Source organism: Eleutherodactylus coqui, chromosome 10, assembly GCF_035609145.1.
Source record: "Eleutherodactylus coqui strain aEleCoq1 chromosome 10, aEleCoq1.hap1, whole genome shotgun sequence".
NCBI classification, from domain to species: domain Eukaryota; kingdom Metazoa; phylum Chordata; class Amphibia; order Anura; family Eleutherodactylidae; genus Eleutherodactylus; species Eleutherodactylus coqui.
Window position 1 is genome coordinate 132,435,014 of NC_089846.1, and position 21,626 is coordinate 132,456,639.

The 21,626-nt window shown below is 44.5% G+C and overlaps 1 protein-coding gene across 1 annotated transcript in view; it reads right to left on the bottom strand.

The window, feature by feature from the left end:
• The window catches only part of WDR44 (WD repeat domain 44), an 85,331-nt gene that overhangs the window by 36,866 nt on the left and 26,839 nt on the right, over window positions 1-21,626 (bottom strand). Inside the window, exons 2-4 of the mRNA XM_066581865.1 lie at window positions 16,849-16,882; window positions 8,050-8,124; window positions 2,236-2,866 (exon numbers count right to left, since the gene is read on the bottom strand). Of these exons, the coding sequence (XP_066437962.1) occupies window positions 2,236-2,866; window positions 8,050-8,124; window positions 16,849-16,882 (740 nt within the window). The remainder of the gene's footprint in view (window positions 1-2,235; window positions 2,867-8,049; window positions 8,125-16,848; window positions 16,883-21,626) is intronic.

Genomic DNA, 21,626 nt, shown 5'->3' on the forward strand with positions numbered 1-21,626 from the left:
GCTCGCCTATGAACGACTGCCTGCTTAGTGTAAATGGAGGCAGGCGGGCCAGAATGATCTCCGCTCCGCCTACTAGCAATGTTTGCTCCTGTGTAAAAGCATAAGAACAATTATCCCTGCGCCCGACGAGTTGTCCTGTGTTAAAGGGCCCCGACTAGGATATAATTTGCTTCTCCGCAAGGCTGAAGTGAACAATTATAATAAACATTTTGTAGGGTTCAGTAAAAGTTAACTGCGCAAAATAAAGTCGCCGTAAAACACGTTTACAGCAGCAAGATATAAAATGTTTTAAAAGGGTCATTAAACGTAACATGGAAATGAATTTATTTAAATTATCTAGTAACTAAAATTATAATTACCCAAGATAAAGAATTCGGAAGCTTAATTGTCATTTTCAATAACTGAGGTTCTCTATCTATTTAGACTTGGACGCCGATAATATCCATACTTGAATCATACCTGTACCCCATAAAGAGAGCTGGACTGTATCCCCGAACCCCTATGAAGGAGATTACTTGGCAGTCTACCTTGTACATAGAGCTATTTAGGAGTCCCCTCTTGCAAAGGAAACCCGTCACCAGCTTGGTGCTGGTGAAACCCCGTGTCATGTATGTAAAATAGTGGCAATGGTTACTTTATTACAGCCTGTAGCACCCAGAGACCTCGAAAAAAAACTGACTTTTAATCCAATGCACGTTAATGAACTCCAAACGGTCCGGTAGGCAGGCCCAGACAGACAGACAGTCTTGAGTACCCTCCAACCCCTAGCCCATTCTCCCAGTGATGGTCAGGTGACGCGGATGATGGCTTCTACGTCACCCGCAGTCCCGACCAAATCTCACCAATATGCTGGTCAACCACAGACTGGTGCATGCGCAGAAGTGTCAGTCAAGTCTGCCCACAATACGGCAAGAGGATCCGTGCCGGTCCAGATTTAGGAATGGTCTGTAGATGTAGCAAGTGATGTCATTCATGTCACCCGTCAATCAAAAGAAGAATGGTCAGGGATTGGAAAGCACTGCAGGCAGCAGAAATGGTCTGGGTCGTCTATCAGGTATATGGGCATTACAGGCTTTAATAAAACAACCACTGCCACATTCTCTAACTTATTGCCCCTACTGACACTGGTTTCACCAGCTCCAAGGTGTTGACCGGTTTTCCATCCAGCCTTTTCGTGCCTTTAGTTTCTGGGCTCATCCAGACGCGCTTTAATGAATCTAAAGTCTCCTATACACATTGGGGGAAAAATAGTCTGAACCTGCTAGTCGTGGCTGGTCCGAACATCTACTACATGTGTATGGGGGCTTCCGACTCTCCCTGACATTGTTAAAAAAAGATTGGGCATGTTGAATTTCAATGTCCGATCCTTTTATTATTCATGGAGATAGAGAAGTGTGTCTGGCAACGGCTCAATGCGCTCAGCCAATGGAGAGCGCATGAATGCTTGAATTTTCCTGTCACTCAGTAACCAACTTTTTCTCTGCTAACTTTGGCAGTCTATCCTAGTGCTAAAGTAGTCTGAGCCACACCCCTTTTCTACCTGAAGCAATGATGAGACAGGGGGTGTGTCTTCAGATTAGACATTGTAGCTAAACTATAGTTACAGTTCGCGGGTCTGTCCCAATTGAGCAAAGCTAAAAAGTAGCTGAGGAACAAGATCTGACCAACCATAAACAGCAGGCTATCCACCCCCTAGGGACTAACTTACATATCAAGTTTAAGCTTCTGATTGGAGGATCGCTTTAAAAAGCATAATAGTGGAGCAGCCCTGTACTAGTAGCTCAGATTCTGGTGGACTCAAGCAGTTCTTGCATTACATGGAAAGACCATTTCCTCTGCCATGCTTGAAGAGGGCGACTAGTAAATGTTGCCGAAACGCGCTGCATTGTGAATAAAGTGAATGTGATACGGACTACCGAGTCCCAGTTTAATCCTTGGAGTCCAGGAGCACGGGGATTTTTGCTTTTTTCTGCTTGCTATATTGGACTACAGCCCAGGTGAGGGCTGCATCCCTCAGACAGCTCTCCGATGATCCGGATCAGGAACCCAGGGTGGTTAGACAAGCATACGTGGATACTAGGTGCTAGTGAGCTCTCAGGATCGAGAGTTCCACGGGGCACCAGGTGAGTTAACCCTATATTCACCCTTTATTTTAACCATTTAATGATATGAGGCGCTGATACCAATTTTATACTAAACAGAATGAAACAATTTATGATGGAAATACACACTTACATTCCAGTCCTGAAGATCTTGGGCTCTCGTAATCATAGTCCCCTTTCTTCTTGCGTGGCGGTGGGGCCGGCCGTGCAGGTGGTGGCGGTCTTGGTGGTGGGGCATTTATAGGAGGTGGGGGACGTGTTGGGCCAGACTTCTTAGTACTTGCTACAATATCGGGCTCAACAGTAATCTGTCGGGGAGGTTTAGCAGGCGGTAACTGCTCTACATTTTCAGAGGTGGACGTTTCATTGGACAGAGGTTCTTTAGACTTGTTCTCCGTTTCCTCCTCAAGTATCGGTTTGTCCGTAAATTTGTCCTTTTCAGTTATCTGAAGATCGTCTGCCAATTCTATAATATCTGCAATTTTAGAGGTTTCCACCAACTGTTCAATGATGGGGATGGAGACATCAGGCATTTGACTGGATTTTGTCCCTGTGAAGTCCTCAACTACCTGATGATGTAGGTCTCCTGCATCATCATGAAAGGTCGTCTCTGTGACCACCAGTTCAGGGATGACATTCGACTGTTCCTGATCAGCTTTTCCGGACGTGCTTGCAAGGTTTATCGTTACCACATTTTCAGAAGGACTGGGGCTCTCCTCTATGGCACTGGATTTCTGACTTTCTTCAATTATGCTATCAATAATCTGAAAAAGTAAAGCAATAATGTATACATGAACACAACACATAGTATACGGTCAGTGGTACATGTCCCATGTATCACACTTCTCCATGCTGTGCTCGCTGGGAGATTTTCATTGGATCACCTCAATACATAAGCAACAGAATCCAAGGAACCAGGAGTATTAAAAAAACACATCCCGTGATCCTTTTCTAATGAATCAATGTTTTATTTCAATCCTCCAGTGCCTTGGGTTACAACTAATACAGTGAAACTGCAACATTTATCACAGCCTGGGATAATAATGGAAATTTCTAAAAAATGTTTTAAAAATCAAAATGTAAAAAAATCCTATCAACAACTTTGGTTTAAATGTGGGCATCACCGTGAGACAGATCCATGGCTTGCATAGACTCATTGACGTCTTTTGCACAGTTCATAATGAAATGATGCTGCAAGGTTCATCACACTCAAAGTGACCATACACGGTGGAAGAATTTTGGCTGAAACTGCAGCTTTCAGTGGAATGGGTCAACCATTTAATGTGTATGAGGGTGCGCCAACTTTCCCACCCTAAGGGAGTATGTTGGTGGAATGAAGGATTGGACATACTGGATTTCTTCATGCCCGATCCTTCAGCTCTTAAGGAAGATAAAGTGCCTCCAGAGGTATCTGGCAGCGGCTTAGTCCCCTCCCCTAATGAGAACACATGCGCTCTTGGCCAAGCCAACCATGCATGCATATGGGGAAGTCCTAGGGAATAGTTGTCAGCCGTCTAATATGTATATGACCAATCTTGGACTCACGTACAAGCGTATTCTTTATTTCCTATTACATGCTTTATAGACATAAATGCTCATTTAAAGCTTATGGACATGGTAGAGTTGTGTGCATGCTAGTTGTTGCCTTGTTCCTCCCCCCATTTCTGTTTCTTTAGCCCTCTCTGCCGCTCAGTACCTCCTTTCTGTAAACAGCGAAGAGCCAAAGACCTCAATAGAACAGCTTCCGAGTTACTGAGCATGCCCAGAAGCCGTCCTATAGAGATGACCTGCAGAGTAATGGCTGGGTGGTGGTTGGTCTCCTTGATAAAGAGCTGCACACTGAAGTTAGAAAGGGACGCTAGCTATGCAGTACTGCGATTTGGACACAAGAAGCAAATTGGTGAGCTGCTCTATGCCACTCAGAGCATTTATTAAGGAAATGGGAACACCTCTTTGAATACATGGCCTGTCTCGCTCTTAAGAACAGGTGCGGAATAAGTTGGCGCTATGCAAATAAAGATTACTATTAGACATGAGCGAGTATACTCGCCAAGGCACATTACTCGAGCGAGTAGTGCCTTAGCCGAGTATCTCCCCGCTCGTCTCTGAAGATTCAGGGGCCGCGGGGGGGGGGGGGGGGGGGGGGGGGGGGGGGGAGGGGGAGACTCTCTCTCCCTCTCCCCCCCCCCCCACCTCAACTCACCTGTCACCCGTGCCAGCCCCCGAATCTTTAGAGACGAGCGGGGAGACACTCGGCTAAGGCACTACTCGCTCGAGTAATGTGCCTTAGCGAGTATACTCGCTCATCTATTATTATTATTATTATTATTTTATTATTATTATTATTATTATTATTATTATTATGAGGGATGGTTTGGTTTTTTGGTTTTTTTTAGGAGACCAGCTGTTTTTTTTTTTATTATTGGTACCATTTTGGGGTACCAATAAAGGCTTTTTGATGACTTTTTACTTCATTATTTCCGAGGTGAGGTGATACTGCCAGAATTATTATTTTTTGCTTTTTGTGTTTTCTTTTCCTTTATTGCATTCACCGTGCGGGATAAATTATGCATGAGTTTTGTAGTATGAGTCAATAATGCAGCAATACCAAAAGTAGTCCCATAAGGGTTCTTTTTAATATATTTGTTATACAATACAGCATTTTTAATGTGGAAGGCGGCACTTTTGTTTTTATTCTTTTTCAGTATTGCTAAAATATTTAAAATGATAAACAATGTAAAAAAAAACAAAAAAACAATTAAATCGCACTGTGGGACTTGACCACTAAGGGTGTTCGTTCACTGGTATAAATACTTTTGTACTGCGGTGTATTATGCTTGAAATTAATCCTATTAGACCCAGTCTCTAGCCAAATCTTACAGGTATACAGGAATGGGAGATGTAGGGACCTTCATTAGCCCCCCCCCCCCACCCCTCCAATGCTACAACAACCCATTGGCACCTCACAACTGTGTTGCCTGCGGCCAACGCCTTAGATGCTGCAGCCGCTCAGTCACTATCTCCAATCCGGGTCACTGTAGTAGGATATAAGCTGTATGCCATCTTTGACCCCTACTGCTGAAGAGTGGAGCCTGCATCATCATGATGACATAGCAGTATGGCATATAGTAGTAAACGGCAGGAAGGACATTAGTGAGGAGCCAGGCAGTCTTTGTGTACTGCTGTACAAGTCCATCATGTGCCATATGTAGGGAGATGTTCTCCCCTAGAAACACCCCTGCAGTGGAGTCTAACTGGCCACGATTTGCACTAAACCTCAAAAATTGGAGGCATAGGCATAACAGTATGGCTCAGCGCATGATACAGGTTGTATTGACTGGGGAAATGAGAAGTTGAGACCAGTATCAAAAGGCAATAATGGTTAAAGTAAGATATTTGAAATATTCCATACTGCACTCGGAGCAAGAATAGGCCCAATACCCAAGCCGTAGCCTACAGTACTGTGCATGTGGCCGTGTGCCATGAAAGAGGAGCAGCCGCCGGCACTGAGAGGGAAATAAGACACCGCTACTGCGATAGAGTTCAACAGGGCTCAGTGATAGCTTGAGAACAATTAAAACATTAATATTGTATGCTCTAATTACAGTTGCACTGCACTTTACCTTCTCTACCACTTTGTTCTGCTAAGGGGGCTCTATAGTTTCAGAATACAGGATTTCTATATATCTTTTTTTAATGAGCCAAAATACAAGATGACTTCTAGACACCTACACCCCTGCAGAGGGCATGAAGTAGTGTGCCTAGACCCGTGATGGCGAACCTATGACACGCGTGTCAGCACTGACACGCGGCCACTCACCCAGTTAGTGAATACTGGCAGGGGCTGTGGCTCCCCTGCTGGTATTCAATAACCAGGACTACTAGCAGCGCTGATCCCGGCGCACACTGTGATGTCAGTGTGCAGCCGGGATCCTCCTCCCCCCGTCCCCCTACGTCTCCTACCTGTTGATTCCGCAAGAGCGTCTGGGGGAGGAGGCGTCCGGCAGCACACTGAGATCTGTGCGCCGTAGATCATCTCTGCTAGCGGCGCGCCGGGCACAGGAGGAGTGGAGCTTCCAGGAGGTAAGTACGTGGGTCTCAGGGGGCACTGTCACTGCTGGGGGGCCACTGTCACTGCTGGAGGCCGCTGTGGGGGCACTGTCACCTCTGGGGGTCTCATCATTACTGAGATAAGTGAGGGGGAGGCTGGGAAAGGCGAGTGCCTGTGCCATGGGTGTTTTGGGTTTATTAAATACAGTTATACATTACAATGATACATTTTTGTTATTTAGACTTTAAATATCACGAATTTATGTTTTTTTTTTCCTCAAAGTGACACACCACCCGAGTTATGCTCGGTTTTTTTGGCGAATTTTGACACGCCGAGCTCAAAAGGTTGCCCATCACTGGCCTAGACCTATGAAGGGGGATGAGGTCATGTACGATGTACATTCATTCATGGACTATAGAGTGTACAGAATACTGTATATACAGAGATGTCAGAACATATTCCATGTATGCAGCCCATGGAGGCAACCTTTAGAGATGTGCAGCATGCAATGTAAAACAGTCTACAATTATTGACTGACCCATTATTTCAGATTCTCAGATGAGCTTTAGACCTCTACTAGGAACTGATTCTTTAACCCCTTAGTGACCAAGCTTTTTTTTTTTTTCTATTTTAGTTTTTTCTTCCCCCTTTTAAAAAAAAAAATTGTAACAGCTTTATTTACCAATCGATCTAACTGTAGGAGGTCTTGTTTCTTGCGGGACGAGTTGTATTTTTCAACGGTACTATTTAATGTACCATATAATGTACGATTACTATGATACAAAACTTATATAGGTTTTTTTTGTTGCTGTACTACTTGCATTTTTTTAAAGATACTTAATTTTTTTAAAATTCTTTTCGGTCTCTATATTTATGCGCACAATAACTTTATTTTTCCGTCGAGATAGCTGTGTGAGCGCTCATGTTGTGCGGGACGTCCTGTAGTTTCCAGTGGTTCCATTTTTGAACACATACGACTTTTTGATCGCTTATTATCACATTTTTTCTTGGAGACAGGGTGACCAAAAAAAAAAAGCACATTTTGTGGGGTTTTGTTTTTTGTACTTCGTTCATCATGTGGGGTAAATAATGCGTTATTTTGATAGATCAGGCTTTTACGGACGCAACGATACCAAATATGTATTTTGGTTTTATTATTTAGATTCTTTTATTGAAAATATGGCAAAAGGGTGCTTTTTTAAAAACATTTTTATTACTTTTATTACAACTAGTGATGCTTTGATCGCTCCTGCAGCATGATGTAATGCCATAGCATTACATCATACTACACTCTGACGGGCAGTCTATCAGGCCACCCCGCGTGGCTTGTCGGGGCTGTTGCCTGCGGGTGTCAGCTGTAAGAAACAGCTGACAGTGGTGATGTATGGAGGGAGGTCGCAGAGCGATCTCCCTCCATACACGTCCTGCAGCTGCAGGGCGTAAAAACACTATGGGGCGGTCACTAAGGGGTTAAAATAGATGTAAAATTATAAACAGCTAATTACGCAATTAATAGAAAAGGAAGCAGAGGCTTGAAGGGGTTGTTCCACCAGAAACATGGTCCCCTGCATGTGACATCTGCACTATCGGTGGACTGAGAATAAAGTGGTGGTCACACATGTGCACAACCACTCCATTTATCTCTATGAGACTACTTACAGAAGTCAAGTACAAGCGCTCCGCTATCTACAGCAATCACACCAAAATGAATGGAGTGGTAGTGTGCACAAATGACCTCTGCGCCATTAATTTGGGGCCGCTCAGGACTCCTGTTATCAATGGGGGTCCCAACAGTCAGACACTTACCCCTCCATCCTATGGGATGGGGGATAAGCTTATTTCTTGAGACAACTCCTTTATGGCCTGCCTAAGGTGAGGAGACATAAGATAACAAACCTCTTTCGAGTCATCTTGCTTCGGTTCTGCGGTTCTGGTTTCTGGCTCATTGTTTTCGGAATGTGCGACTTCTTCCTGTAAAAATCACAAGCAATTTATAAGAGCGACAGAAAAAAATAGAGGTCACACCGTATAGCGAATAGCTAATTTTACAAGACATCTACGTTTTTGGTAAAAATAATTGGCATTAGAGGAGCAGTAATCCCTCTGCGATGCATCCGGTATGTGGAGATCCAGGAGCGGTTAAGCCATTTCTGTTGAACCCCAACAATGCCAAGAATGCCAATGCCAATTCCTGCTTAACAACATTAGTAATGGCTTCCACCAGCAATGCCGGCGACACTTCACCGGTGCTACAATGGACAGCAGAGATAACAATGCCCATGGATGTATTCAGTAAGCTGTAAAACATGATTGCCATTTCATTGTGGAGAGATTAAAAGAGGTTTCCTGAAACTTTTCATGTTGTGTACTAAGAATATGCCCTGAATGTGTGATTGTTGGGGATCCTAGAAGAGGGACCAACGGAAGGTCAGTGCTCCTGTACTGCAGTAATTGCCACAGCAATGCCAATATGTGTGCCCGTTTCTGATACTGCAGTGAAGGTGCTGCCAACACTTCTACTCCTTTTCGTTCTGCCGACTGGTTGAGTTACCAAGGCTAGGACCCCACCAATCACAAATCAGTGGCCTATCCTAAAAAAATAAAACCCTTTAAGTTTCATTTACCTCAAAACAGGAAGCGACTTTCAGGTCCCAGGACAAAATTTGATGCTAGACTAGGAATAATCTTACTCAGAGATGGCAACAGAGCTTAACTACCAAATGCCCTCTGTGCGTTGGTAGTCTGAAGCCTGGTTTAGACAACGATTATCGCTCAAAAGAGGTTTTATGAGCAACTTTTGAGCGATAATAGTTCTGCGCCTGTACAGCGCAAGGTGAACGCTCAAACGGTGAGCGATCACTTTGCACTCCGAGCAGGGGATGGAGAAGACAAGCGGGGACGCTTGTCTTCAACATCCAGCTGTTCTCTGCTTGGAGCGCCCGGCTCTTATACAGCCGAGCCCCCAGAGCAGGGTATGCAGAACACAGCTGGGCCGCTGTGTTTTTCATACCCTTCCTGTGTTCAAGAAGCTAAGTGCCGCGGGTTTTAAAACTGCGTTTTCCCAGCGGAAATCTCACGGTTTTTCGCTGCAGCAAAACCGCACGATTTCCGGTGGGACTGCGCCCTGTGTGAACCCAACCATAAAGTGCTGTTATTACAGTTTATTACAAGGGTGTAAAGATAGGTGGATGCAACTGTAGCACAGACTTCGTATTCCCAAAGGCAGCAAACCTCGATCTGGGTCATCTCACGCAGCTGAAAAATGAAGTTGAGCTCAAAAGTGTAGAAGTGGGATGGCTGCGGAAGAAGGGTCAAGAAGTTATGCTACTATCTAGTCTATAAAACTTTTCAAAATGTGTGCCTTCTAATTGGCCGAGCTGTAAATGTTTAAGGCTTCCAAACATAAAATGTTTTGGACGGTTAATTGGTCATCTAAAGACCGTTCTGGCTCTAAGCAGATGTGTCTATAGATTTGGTATATCTGCCAACCTGGGTAACAACACTTTGTGACTGCCAGAAAGTACAGACAGTTAATGAGTGCAAACTGCCTGCAAGTTCCCTTATCAGTTGCACTAATTGGGTCCCTCAAGAACGACTCTACGGGCCAAAATATATTTAGACGAGGTTGTTCTGTGCTGTAACCAACTATCTGATTCCCTCTACATACAAGTAGCGTTCTCTTCCATTGAGCACTAAATCATCTGCTATAGTTTTCAGTCCATTAACATGAACCTGTATTAACAGGGACTACGAATTCCACCTAATTCCGTAAAGACATTTCCGCTGCAATAACCAAGCTGAATACCTCACTAGAATATAGGGTACTAGTGAAAAGCGGACAATACTTAATATAAAGACAAAAATATAAATTAAATATGGTACATAAGCCAATTGTAAACAAGAAGTAAAGTGCTAGCATTGTTAGGATATGCCACCCCTTCTGATTGGTGGCAGTCTGGCCTCTGGAACCTTGTATTGCACCCCCCCCCCCCCTTACAGCTGCGCCAGGCCACAGCTATGCAAAGGATAGCAGAAACCCCATCAAAGCTGCAGGCACGTCATCGGTGGGGGTCCCATAGGTCGGACCCTCACAGAGAGCACATCCTAAAGATGTGGAGTCTGGGTAGTGCTGAGCGATTTTACCGAAAAAGGAAATCTCGATTCTCTTAAACTTATGGACAATTTTTAAGTTTAATCTCAATTTTCTTCTTTTTTTTTTTGTTAAATGTAGAGCTGCACCTTTCAATGGCCCTACATTGGGATACATATTATAGAATGCCTTGTTCAACTTTTATTACATTTTTTGAGAGGAAATAAAAAAAAAAAATTTCTGCCAATGTAATGCTGTTCACTGTAAAGTATAAATCGGCATGTTCCCTTTATCCTGTGGGTCACTGATTATAGCGATACCGCATTTATATACTTTTCTTCATGTGTTACTTTTCCACAAATACACTTAAAAAGAAAAAAATTGTATTTTCATCGCCCCATTCTAGGACTCCTAAAGATCAGTGTCTTTGGCCCAGCGGGGCCACATATAGCCTATAGCATATGGGCCAGGCAGCTGTCGCACTAGTTGTTTTCTTGTAAGGAATTAACAGGCACCCTGCACATGTACCCGGCCCTAGATGAACCTTTCACAGCACAGCATATAATGTGACGGTCTTGGTGTAACACAGAGCTAGTGAGAGCTTCACCATTACTATATTGCATCAAGGCTTCCTGCCATCTCCGTCTCATTACATGCTGTTAAAGGCTCGTTTAGGGATGGGTATCTGCAGGGCACCGGTAGCATCGGCTCATTTTTTTACCCTGACAGAAGCAATCAGTTAATGTAAAAAAAATTAACTAATAGGACATCTGCTACACATTTACTCACCCCTACGTGAGGGACAGCGCTCTGAAGCACAAAGCTTCCTGCCTTGGAGGGTGGCTAGGGTGCCCGACTGTCAGAGCTGTGCCACCACTTGCATTGCTGAACAAAGCGGTATGGAGGTGCCCGCCTGACCTAAAAATCCAAGATGGCCCCTACCCTCTGTGCCAAACGCTGGCTGCATCCTCCAGGGTAAGTGGAGAACTGGTCCTTCTGCATCTGGACCTCGAGGACCACAAAGGGATCTGGCCAGATTCAGCCTGTAGGTCTTGGAGTTTGACACGTGTTCTTGAGGAACAAACGATGAGGCAAGTCAAATGTATCTTGTCCAACTCAACATTCGCTAACCTGCCCCTCCTGACATTACACTGACTGTTGAGCAGGCAACCACAGACATAAGATGGTCAACAGATCCTACGAAAATCTGTGAAAGCTACAAAAAAATGGCCAAGTCTATGACAAGCTTTACTTTCAGGTCTAGTAAAGCTAACATACAACATGTAGAGTCCAATATTAAAGGCAGTCATAAAAGGTGAAGCAACACAGATTCAACTGATGTGCCAACTCCATCATCCGACTACCAATCTGTAGAGCCATGTTCGGCCATCATTGTATGATGGATGGGGTTTTGACCCTGGGTTCCACGCTGATCAGCCATATGAAGGGGCACAGATCTCCAATGACCGGTGTGGCTCTTGTTTATCCTGGCACCGCTACATTTACAGCACTGCAGAAAGCGTTTGCCGATTGGTGGGGTTCTGATAGGTCATTAATGCCATCTGAAGCTTTTTAATGACGTACCCAACAGATTTAATGTTAAAGGACTATTGTGGAAGAATAACCTGAATGTGATCTGTATCTTATGTGTATGGCATCGCTGCCCAGGAGAGCTGCAGGAAGGTGAACTAAAAATTGTTTGCTGATCAAACATTTTTAGCCAAGGTTGTCTGTAGGAATATTTACTCACCGTTATCCGGCACAGCAAACAGCGCACACAATTAATTGCACTCATAGCGAGCAAAAAAGAGTTTGTATTACACCGTTTTTACTTTCTGGAGGTCAGACCCTTAAAGGGGCTACTGGTTACCGGACAACCCCTCTTCAATAGGGCCTTCTGAATCAAAACTGGAGAACCCCTTTAAAAAAAAAATGCCTCCCAGCAAAGAGACTGCTTTACAGGGGAGTCAACTGACTAATTAACATGAGATGGGCAGCGACATCACCAGTCCTGCCCATAAAATGTTGGTCTGGCAAACCATAAAGAGCGTTGCTTTACATTCCAGGGGTCTTACTGCCGATAGCGCATGTTGAGGAGGGTTCCCTCTGCAGCCATCTGCCTCACCGCCCGACAGGAGGAAAGAAATACTTGATCTCCTTGGGCAGATAGTTCTTTGAGTTTGTGATATCGAAATTGTGAAAAACATTTAACGGATAGGAAAGATTTTGTATATTTTGTACATTTAATGTTTTAATTCTCAATCTACACATGCCAACGAGAGGAGAATATCCTTTACCAGTATGTAGCCTTATGTGCCGATATTTAGAGACCAACAAGAAACTGGCAATATTTCATCATTTTCCGATTAAGAACAACAAAAGGCAAACGCTGGCCAAATAAGAAAAGAAACATTTTGAGAATTATGTTACTTTAGCAAAATTAAAAATAAAACTTCAGCATTAGGCCTTTACCCCACTTATTGAGGAATACATTTACGATATCAACAGTTCATTACTGAATAGAATATTGTAATGGGCACAAAGTAAAGTCCTCGTCTGTGTGCTCTGGAGGGTGGAATGTGATTTGCCTCCCGTGATTTGGCATTAAATTGATCTTTGTCACTAACAATCCCTTGGGGACAAACTTTGGAGTCGTTCTCCTCCCGGCACGGTCACCTTCCTGTGAGAACAGAACTCCTGGTACAAAGATAAGACGTCTGTGCTTCAGAAAGGAGGAATGGACATTAAAACAGCAGGTAGAACATTAGACTGACGTCCAAATATCATCTTCTGTGAAATTACAAATCGACAGTTTGCTTGTTACCCTAGAGCAGTGTTCCCCAACTCCAGTCCTCAGGGATCGCCAACAGGTCATGTTTTCAGGATGTCCTCTGTGTTGCACAGGTGGCGTAATTATTGTCGGGTCCTCAGACATTGCCACAGGTGTTCTTACTATAGGATATCCGGAAAACATGACCTATTGGTGGTCCCTGAGGACTGGAGTTGGGGACCCCTGCCCTGGAGGAACGCCTCAGACCTCTTATTATTACATCTAAACCAATATACAATGGGAAAGTTTAGAATGTAACTTGTACTTGTGTGAGGCATCTTTGTGGGCAATGACTTACTGTGGTGGCCAGATGTTCTAGTGGCCCCGTCACACCTACATCAGAGGCTCCGCTCGGATCCTCCAGCGCAGACCGGACAGAAAGTCCTGGACAAAATAGTGCTACATGCCGTGTTATTTCACATGGTGAGATGCTGGAAGAACCCCATGACAGTCAACGGAGTCCTTTCGCAACTGTTCAGCCCCGAAACGTTTCAGATCTGACGGTTCCAGCATTTTTTTGTTGTTTGGCCCCAAGGAAAGAGCCGAACAATGGAAACATCTCAGAGGCGTGAATGGACACCCACTATAATCATTTCTTAACAGATCTATTTTTTGTCTGAAACATAGCTCTATTTTACAACTACTCGTATGCAGTTGTATTACACGGATCTGCTCAAAAGATGCACAAACTGTGATAAACACAGAATAGTTTCTGTCCACCCCCCATGAGAAAGATTAAAAAAAAAAAAGGGGAAGCTACGTTCAACTTGGCTTCAGTTATTTTGCGCAGATGAAAAAAGTCCCGAAGTTCAGTCCTATTTTTCTGTCAAAGAGACAAAACTGGGCAGAACTGTAACAAACTGAAAAGATGAAAAGAGAAATAGAAGGGGGGGGGGGGGGGGGAGGGGGTAGAGACCCATCAAAATTAATGGGGATTTTACAGGTTGCGTTTTCCTCGTGTTTTCTGCCCTTAGGAAGGAACAGAAAACCAGAAAACTGAACATTGATCTGAACACAGCCCAGGTAATTCTGCCCCGGTGGCCCTCAATACAGGCTGATTTTTCTTCTCTTTTTGAATACAGATTCTAAATTTGTGTGTACACATCTCCGCTAGTTCTATTTTCTGGTCCCAAACCTGGCCAGGCCGGTACCTATCTGGGGTCCGGTGGCTTTCGGTCTTGCACTATTATGTCCTATAAATTGCTGGGTGGCATCATGCTGTGCCTGCCATTTCGCCCAAGACTTTGTGCCAGAGCGGCACCAGAGTCTCCAATCCGAGCCCCAGTCAGATTTGAACAGATCCCAAAGTACTTCCTAAACAAGATCAACTTGCATGCAAGCCGCATAGTTCAGCCTTTGGACTGCTCCCCCTACTGGCAGCTTTGTCTTCTAGAAAGCCATAACAAACCTCTGCATACAAAGAAATGATGTCGGCACCAATGGAATTGAGCGAAGAAGTGACATTTATTCCAAAGTGTAGCATCCACTTCTGTAATGACACAATGTAACGATAGGGACTTCTTATGAAAACCCCATGTCTCCTATTCCATAGGCTACATACACTGGTGTGTATATGACAGGACGCTGCCGTTTCTACTATACCCAAATATATGGGTGTCAGTTCAACAAATGCAAAAATACGGCATAAATTATATTCCTCCTGCAGGCATAGATGATAATCTGTAATTATCGGTTACTCCATCGCTTTCCTAAATCATCAATCAGAAAGTCATGAGACTGGCTTGGCGGCTTACACCGAACATAGCTGGCATCAGCATTATATACAGTCACACTACCGTCATATGTGTAATTGGTGGTTGATGTGTACTAGTCCCATGCAGGACGCTATGGTTATTTTACCTGATCTGGATAATGTCATGTAATAACCAGTGGCTGACATACCACGTCTTCCCAATTCTCTGCCAGGAGGCTGGAGGTACCCATGCTGGCAGAGGACAGGAATTATACCCCAACCCAAGGATCTATGCCACTACTCAATGTGAAGAGACACAGGACCATACCATGCTTCAGAGAACGTCATAAGTACAACAGGTGAGAGCCGAGTCACATAGAAAGTGATGAAATACACGGCTAGACAAAGTGTGAATAGAAAAACAGGCATGATCATAAATAGATTTGCCTATAAATATATATTTTCTATTGGGGGGTACGATTATGGAAGAGACCAAAAATGGGTTTTTTTTTTCGTTTTTCCACTTTTGCACAATAACCCCCCCCCCTTTTAAATATATATATATTTTGCATCACTGCATTGAAAGTCCTATACCTTTATTTTTCCATGGACACGGCTCTCTGAGGGGCCGTTTCTTGCTGTAGTCTTTCTTGGTAACCATTTTTAGTGTTTGCCATGGGAAGTAGCTGGCAATGTCCCGTGTTCTCTTAGTGTGTAAACCTACACGCTTCTTCAGTCCGAGCATACACGATCATATGGAGAGTGGCACATATATTGTAGCCGTCAGGTCGCTCTCATATGATTCAATGAGAATGCTGCCAGGCATATCACCCAGCAGAATTCAACATGCCTGAAGCTAGTTTCCAGGGCTGTGACAAGTCAGCTGGGATGTCACCATGCACACAAGACTGTGAGAGGGCACTATCATGTATCCATCAGTGTATGGGCAGCTGTACGCTGGGGTCACACACACAGATTCTTCAGCAATCAGATCAATTTCAATATCTGCAAGATCAGTCTGAGCTTCACTTCTACCTACTAAAAAGGCATTGAGTGACATCAATCTGGCAGCACTGCAATCAGCGGGAACACCAGAGCGGGGGTCCTGGAGCGGCAAGGAATGTAATCGCCAAGTACTGCTTCTTTCATTACTTTATACAATTTCCCACCATTACCCGTTTTTTCCCTTGACCCCAGATAACACCAAAGGCGTCTCCCAGAGTCCAGTGCCGAATGCCCTTTAAACAGAATAATACAGATATATTCACCAATATCTAAACAGATATACCGTGTTTCCCCGAAAATAGGACAGTGTCTTATATTAATTTTTGTTCAAAAAGGTTTAACTTTTTTACATGTATAGCTGCCTGGACACTATTTAAATTGACTTTTTTAATTAAAGGGGTTGTCCCGCGCCGAAACGGGTTTTTTATTTTATTTTAACCCCCCCCCCCGTTCGGCGCGAGACAACCCCGATGCAGGGGTTAAAAAAAACAAACCGGGTAGTACTTACCCGAATCCCGGCGTCTTCATACTCACCTGCTGAAGATGGCCGCCGGGATCCTCTCTCTGTGGACCGCAGGGCTTCTGTGCGGTCCATTGCCGATTCCAGCCTCCTGATTGGCTGGAATCGGCACGTGACGGGGCGGAGCTACACGGAGCCGGCATTCTGCACGAGCGGCCCCATTGAAGACAGCAGAAGACCCGGACTGCGCAAGCGCGGCTAATTTGGCCATTAGACGGCGAAAATTAGACGGCAACCATGGAGACGAGGACGCCAGCAACGGAGCAGGTAAGTATAAAACTTTTGATAACTTCTGTATGGCTCATAATTAATGCACAATGTATATTACAAAGTGCATTAAATATGGCCATACAGAAGTGTATAGACCCACTTGCTGCCGCGGGACAACCCCTTTAACTGTTAGCAGGGCTTATATTTCAAGCATCCTCAAAAAGCCTGAAAAATCATTTAGCATCCTCAAAAATTCTGGAAAATCATGCTAGGTCTTATTTTCAGGGAAACAGGGTAGATGAATTCTGATCATGACAAATATTGATGATAAAACAGATGTAACTTACCTGCAGACTGAACGTTCCTGGTTTAGTTGGGGATCTGCAGAAGAAAAGATATAAAGTAAGACCACAGACCTTAATATAACGGTGAGTTCCTCAAATACGAAAGTAATTATTATTATATTCAGTTTTCTGGTCTTTAAGATGATAACAGTATGAAAGCCTGTATGCGAGTCCAGGACAAGATCGCAGCTCGGAAGAAAGTGGTTACAAGAAGAGTCCTCAGAGAAGGAAGGGAGGACAAGAATGATGTGCAGCAATGCCCAGCAGATACAATACAATTGTAGACTCTACAGGAACCAGGGGGGAAGTACAAAAATATACTGTACCTTCTCTAAAATGTATGTGCATGGTTACGTTGAGTACGAATATAAAGATTCCTCTTTGAAAAGCCTAAAGGCCCATTTACATGCAACTATTAATCACTCAAAATTCGAATTTGAACGATAATCGTTACATGTAAATGCGAGAAGTAGTACACTATTCACTTGCCGCTTATCGCTGGTTTTTAGCCGGCATAAAAACAAACAGTCATCAGCAGTTCAAAATTCGTTCAGTTTGAAAGGGAATTGTTCAGTCTTTTGAGTGGCATGACATGAGAGGAGTAAACAGTGTACTCATTGTGTTTGCTTTGCCTTGCATACATAATGAGTACATTGTTTACTCATGCCAGGATAAAAGAATGGAATCCTGCTGGCCAGATAATCCCTGGCATAAACACATGCCCACCTGAGCAAACAGCTGAGTTTACTTTCGCTAATGAGGAAAACAGAGATGATTTCAAGGCATAATCTGTACTGGGATTTTCTGGAAAAGAATTGTCAACTCGTTCAGTCGTCGGCTGTTTTAGCAATAATTGTTGCCTATAAAAGGGCCTTACTCCAAAACCCTGCAGTCAGTCAGATAAGATCTGAGGCTACAGACGATTTACAACTATTCATCATTAAGGTCTTTACTCCATTGCCCAAATTATCACTGGAAACAGCAAATTCTGTATACACACAACAGCCGACATGGCACCGAGCGAGAAAATGCTCACCTGACCATCGCTTTGTTTTAGCAGGACCAAAAACCAAGTGACCGTCTTCCTGTGAAAAAAGGTGCCGTTCAATCCTTGAGAGACTCCCGCTTCCTGTGAATGGAGGCAGCTGGCCAGAACGATCCCCGACCCACTTCGCCAAGACCCACTTGAACAACCATTGATCCTGTTCAAGTACGGAGGCAAAACTCGGGCGGTAGTCCTTGGGTCGGCTGTTGGGCACTTAGGCACCCAACAGTCATTCCGTGTAAAGGGAACTTTACTCAATTTTACTAGCTGACTGCAGACTTCCACATCGAAGGTAAGCCACAGGATACATCTACACCATCCTGCTGTAATACTGCCACTGCTTAAGGAGGGCCTGTCACTGGATAAAGTCAGCAGGGTGGTTGCACAGCTTTGTAGCCACGGCCCCACTGACTATTTGTGTATTTTATCCCTACACTCACCTCCCTTCGCCTGTATGGGCTCTGCACTCCGTGTACCAACTGGGCAGTGCCCACCACTCATTTGATCAGGTTCAAAAGGCCCCCACTGAGAGTTAGTGATGGGGACCACCCACTTCATGCCTTAAGAGCCGGACCCAAGAAAAGACATGCGGGTGAAGAGAGGGTAGAATGGGGAAAACCGCGATTAGTCAGCAGTGCAGTGGTTAAAGATCCATGTGGCCACCCTGTTAACTTTATCCAGCAACAGGTCCTCTTTAGAGAAATGCAAACAGCACCGCTCCGCCTTTGAACCGTATTATAGTTTTGTAAGATAATGTATATTTAGCATGCCGTTTACAATTCTTATTAAAACCTAGTTTTAACCATTCACAGTTTTGTTAGGTACTGAGCTCACATCCTGCAGCAACTCCTGCTGGTTCAGTGTCACAATATACCGAGCAGGACTGGTTTTCTAGGAGATGGAGGTTTACTGATTTATAGTGAAAAGGTTTTGTTCCAAGATTGGTGATAAGCGTTTGATCTGTGGGAGTCCGAAAGCTGGTACCCCCACCATTACCATAACAAGGGTCCTGTATCCTCTCATATGAATGGAACTGAAGCTCCATTGATCTCTATGGGACTGCAACGGAGAAGCAGAGTACACCACATGGCAGCCCCAAGGATATAAGAGGAGCATCAGCAGCCAATGCTTGATGGCTGTTCCACTCTTCCCAAGGACACAGGTCCTCCCTTCTCATGATCAGGGGGGATCGCAGCGATTGGACCCACATCTCTATCCTGTGAATAGGGAGTAAGATATAGATCTTGGAACAAAGACTTCTGTCTCTAATCCTTTTCAGATTGAAGTCGCTGTGGGTACGTTTCAGAAACCCCTGTGATTAGGAGAAAAGTAGTATAATACCCGGCCATACAAAACAGTGGCCACCTACATAAGACATGGATGGGCTGGGTCCAGCAGAGCAAGAATAGAATAGTACTTGGCTAATGATTTCTGCCTAAGGCGAAAGGTACAAAGCAGTATGGGAGTTATGCCCATCTGTGCGCTGCCAGTCTACATGGACAATGCCCGTCAATAACCGTGTGCCTTTGGCCTAGTACCGCAGATCCCGAGAGGGGAACTAATAGGGCATATAGTAAAGCTGGGCTCATACGGGGTCCCACTGCATTTTTACAGATGTACGCAGGCCATCACCCTGCGTACTGCCGCATATGGCGGTATAATTGTACTGTGCATGGCTGCGTACTCACGCTGTTATGCGCAGTATTCTGATTTTTTCTTTAGGTTCATATTTCCTGTACCGTTCTAGTACCCACAGTGATGAAGCATATACCCGCCACCCATATGCAATGTATTGGCTTATATACATGGCTATCGATCTTGTGTATATACATGGCAAAATAGAACATGCTGCGTTCTTTTTTTTTGCGCAATTGCGACACGCTAATATGAGTGTAAGGCAATATACATACACTGCCTGCGAGTTACCATGTATCACACAGGCGTACAGAGCCCGCGGTAAACATACGGTCATTTAAACTAGCCCTAAGGGGCTGTCCTTCCTGCTCAGCCCAGTAGTGTAATAGCTTACTTCGCTCCCATTGATAGGAGTGAAGCCCCCTCAAGAGACTTCCTGCTCCAACCCAAATGATGATATCTGGCCAGGTTGCCCTAACAGTTGGCTGGGCAATCATCTGATCCCCAACGATCAACTACTAATGACCTGAGGATCAGTCATCAGCATTATGTGCCTGAAAACCCACTTTGCGTGCACAGGTCATCGATTTGCTGCAAGCCTGCAACAGGTTTAACTCTTCGATTTCAATTCAATTGAAAGAGTGAAATTCGCTGCAGATCTGCACCAAAATCTGTGTCAATTATGTAGCGACAATTCTGTGGTTTTTGTCACCTCTCTACCCCCCATCGCCATCATTACTGCGCAATTTCAAATGCTCTCCAGCTATTTGGATGGGACTTCCAACACTGTTCCTTCTGACGCTCCGATTAGAACGTCAGTACAAAAAAGATGACAGACAGCCTGTCACAGCAGTAGAGCGCGGGTGGGGGCATACCGCAATGTAAATGTAGATGCTATAATCACTTCTAGGACTTGTAACAGCCGCCGTACATAGATGTCCTCAGAAACGGTAAGAATAGACATCCTGAAACATTGTATCTGCTCTTAAAGCGCAGTAAAAAGTTAAAAGCGCGCCCCATTTATTTCCTTCAGCCTCTGTCTGCAGGAGACATCTTTTTGGAAGAAGTACAGCGAGTGATACGACCTTATATTACACAAACTGCTGGGACAAGAATCACCTTCATTCTGATATCCGGCCATTAGTGGTGAATTCACAGCCAAATTTGGAAGACAGTCTGCTGGAGCCGTGCCCCGGGCTCACCGAGAGCGAAAAAACAGCACTAATATATGACTGCCATTATAATGAGGACTTACAGACCCTTAACCGTTTCACTGCTGGGAATTTCCTGTGCAAGGTCATTTTGGAGGAAACAAAAAATATAGCCTTTTCTAACAGGTCCCGCTAATTTACATAGCTCAGAAAGGTCTATGCTGTTTCCACTTCGCTTTTCTTCGTGTTTATATTGCAGGTTTGCAGCGTTTTTTTTATGTGCTGTCAAAATTGCTATCTTAAAAATCGTGTGTTTTACTGCAGTCTTGAGGAATTAACCCAAAATTGATTTTTTTTTTTATCACCGATCTATATGATGGTTGCATGTCCGCCTCCTCTCGATGCTGCGGGCTCGCTGCTCGCACTGAAGCGGAGACTGAATGAAGAGGCATTCGCACATGCGCGGTGCTGCTCCAGTCAGTCAATGGGGCCCACAGCAGCAGCCAAGTACAGTCTCATCATATCCATATGCAGTGATGCTGCGCTGGTGTAACCGCTGCTCCATTCGATCTTCTCCTTACTGCGGGGGTTGCAGAGAGGAGGAGAAAGTAATATAGGGGTCTATGGATGGTGATAAAAGTCCATTTTTGAAAAAAAAAAACAAAAACCCTTTAAGGGCTCATTCACATCAGCGGTTCCACTCAAATCCTCCATTGCTGAATTCCAATAAATAACAGGACAAAAATTGTAAAGCAAGTCCTGTAAAAAGACCAGAAACCAAAAGATATCCCATTATAGCCGATGGGGTCCGGTCAGCGCCGCGTGGTTCAGTTCAGCCGATGGGGTTCCGTTCAGCACCACGTGGTTCAGTTCAGCCGATGGGGTCCGTTCAGCACCACGTGGTTCAGTTCAGCCGATGGGGTCCGTTCAGCACCACGTGGTTCAGTTCA